The 2,666-nt window shown below is 33.2% G+C and overlaps 1 protein-coding gene across 1 annotated transcript; it reads left to right on the forward strand.

Annotated features, from left to right (window-relative positions):
* Positions 1 to 237: 237 nt before the first annotated feature.
* Positions 238 to 2,302, forward strand: LOC112727762 (mitochondrial import inner membrane translocase subunit Tim9). The gene is made up of 2 exons (XM_025777658.3): positions 238 to 474; positions 1,739 to 2,302. The coding sequence occupies exons 1-2, from the start codon at positions 380 to 382 to the stop codon at positions 1,929 to 1,931; spliced, it is 288 nt and encodes a 95-aa protein (XP_025633443.1). The 5' UTR covers positions 238 to 379; the 3' UTR covers positions 1,932 to 2,302.
* The last annotated feature ends 364 nt before the right edge of the window (positions 2,303 to 2,666 follow it).

A 2,666-nucleotide genomic window follows, 5' to 3' on the forward strand; every position in this document is an offset into this window, starting at 1 on the left:
CCCAAGCCCCGTTCTTCATTTACTTTTTTCTCTCCATAATTCATGTTTTCATTTATTTGGTTTAAAATCGGGTTGACCCGTAACTCAACCCAATAGGCCAATATCGAGCCTTTAATTTATGTATATTGAAACTGTTTGCTGTGCAAGTTTTAGGGTTTAACCTGCGCGCTTCTTTTTATTATCTTTCCTTTTCTTTTACTTGTCATAAACCTTAAAACATAAACCCTCTAAAAAGTTGACAAAACTATAAACCCACCAAAAGTCACCAAAAAAAAAAACCCACCAATACCTTAGAAGCGAGAACAAATTACAAATAAAATCAAAACCTTGTTAACCGTTTTGTTTTGCTTTGTTTCATTCTTGTTCGTGTAAATTGGAGATGGATAAGGGCATCTTTAGTGGCATGTCTGATCTTCCTGAAGAGGATAAGCAACGAATGTCCACCATGGTAGACCAGCTACAAATTCGAGACAGGTAATTTTATTTATTTATTTATTTATTTTAATGTTGCTTTGAAATAATGGATTCGGAGCTTTGGTTCGTTTTTTGTTTTGTTATTCACTTTTTAGTTGTATTTAGTTGTTTGTGAGGTTTCTATATTGGAATTTGGAAGGGTAATTACCCCGAGGATTGAATGCTAGATTGGGATCTGAAGTTGGAAGCTATATCTTAAAAAAAGAAAAAAAAATTATTATTAATTTTTTTAGGTTGATTTGTTGCCAATGAACTTATGGAGCCTTGATTGAACTTCACATGTTGCTCACATATGAAATTGTTAGATTATTATTTAGGATATGGGTAGCATGGCAACTTAATATTGGGTTGTGTTTCTTTTAAAATCGTTGTGTTTTTTTTAGTATGAGAGCTGAATTGAGTGAATTGATTCTTTAGGAGCTGAATTGTTGTTTCTACATAGTAATTCAATGACTCTTCTCTATATGCGCCATATAGTTGTCGATTCCTGTCATATGCGACCTGTTCTATCTTGAATCCTCAAATTGACTCAATGTTTAAGATCATTAGGTTATCAATCAGGGAAGTCTATGGCTTAAAAATAGTTTCTATTGCGGTTGATGCATCAAAAATGTTGCCTTCTCATGTTAGATGATGATTTTTAAGCGCTGCCACTAGACTAAGGGAATAGCTCCTTAATTCCTTCTTGTCTCGCTTGTTTAGGCCTTCTTCCTTTCTTTCTCGACTAGTTGTCGCATGCCAGGGGAAAATGGAGTTCATCTCCTGTCCGTTTGGGTGCAAGAAAGCTTGTATTTCCGACTGGTCCAATAGATGTAGCTAGCACCTTTCAGACAAGTCTGAAGCCATCACCAATCAATGTACTCCCATGTAGAAAAATGCTTATAGTGCTGGAATGAGAAAAAAATTGCTTTGTTCTAGTTCCCTGTTTTATGCAGAATTTCTCATTATTTTTAGTCTTTTTGAAATATCATATTTCTTTTTTTCTTATTCATTTGGATACTTTAGAATTGGGTGTGTTAACTGTTAAGAACTGAAGCAAAAAATGAGATAGCTTTCTAATCTTAAATGCGAGTTTCTGGCAAAATTACATATTAAACTAACACTGTTTTGTGCATATATTAAAGCAATGCAACTATTTATAGAGTTTGAAGTTGAAGAGATGTGAATGAAGAAGTTATGGTTAGGTCCATTTGGTGTAGAAATTGTTTACTTGTAGCATAAGGTGGATTTTGTTAATTTGTTTTCTGTTACATTAAAATTGCAGTCTAAGGATGTATAATTCATTAGTGGAGCGATGTTTCAAGGATTGTGTCGATACATTTTATCGGAAAACCCTAACCAAGAAAGAGGAAACATGTGTTCTCAGGTGCGCCGAAAAATTCATGAGGCTTTCCACGCAAGTTGGTTCGAGATTTTCAGATCTTGACCAAGGCGCAAATACTGGTGTCTCTCAATAGCCTCTGCCTTCTGGACAATTAATTTTTTCATTTTTGTAACATGGAGCAATTTTTGTTTAGTATACGTTTGTCCTCTTTAGTGGTTCTTAACCAAAAACTATTCATGACAAGTGAAATTTCTTTAGATAGAATAAAAGAAAATGTGATACTGATTGGTTTTGACATGATGTTCATATTCAATGTGCCCATCATCTTCACCCTTTCTTTGTTGACGATTGTCTAAATAGCATATTCCAAGAGCAAAGTGGCATGGAGTTGTTGAACAAGGTCCTCAATAGATGCTTCTCTAATTTCTAAAGTTGTTTAAATATCCATGGTCTTTTTTTTTTCTATTTTGTTTTTTAATTTGAAAGATAATCATTTTCTGGCTACTTTTATACTAAGAATTTATTTTTGTATTTACATTTTAATAGGGAAAAGTAAGAAGTTTCGTATTATGAGATTATTGACTCTTGGAAGAATATAATGACATCAATAAGTATTTCTGCAATTGGAGCCGAAGCTGTTGTAAATGTTTTTTTCTTATTTCCCCGGTAAGTGCACGTTTTTGAAGGTCCATAAAACAAACACAATGCATTACACTTTATTTGTTAGAAGAAAACTATAGCTATGAAGTAGCTAATTTCCAATATCTAATATGTTGCAATATGATGTTTTAATTTGGGCGCATGCTATGAATCTCAACCTTATTAATTAGTAACTCAATACTCACAAGAAATTTAGTTGTTAGATTAG

This window comes from Arachis hypogaea, chromosome 12 (genome assembly GCF_003086295.3).
Source record: "Arachis hypogaea cultivar Tifrunner chromosome 12, arahy.Tifrunner.gnm2.J5K5, whole genome shotgun sequence".
NCBI lineage: Eukaryota > Viridiplantae > Streptophyta > Magnoliopsida > Fabales > Fabaceae > Arachis > Arachis hypogaea.

What these genes read in the sequence shown, in the direction of transcription:
- LOC112727762 (XM_025777658.3), top strand. Translation starts at nt 380, where the DNA reads ATGGATAAGGGCATCTTTAGTGGCATGTCTGATCTTCCTGAAGAGGAT. An exon ending in CAGCTACAAATTCGAGACAG is followed by an intron (nt 475 to 1,738) that starts GTAATTTTATTT and finishes TTAAAATTGCAG; the next exon opens with TCTAAGGATGTATAATTCAT.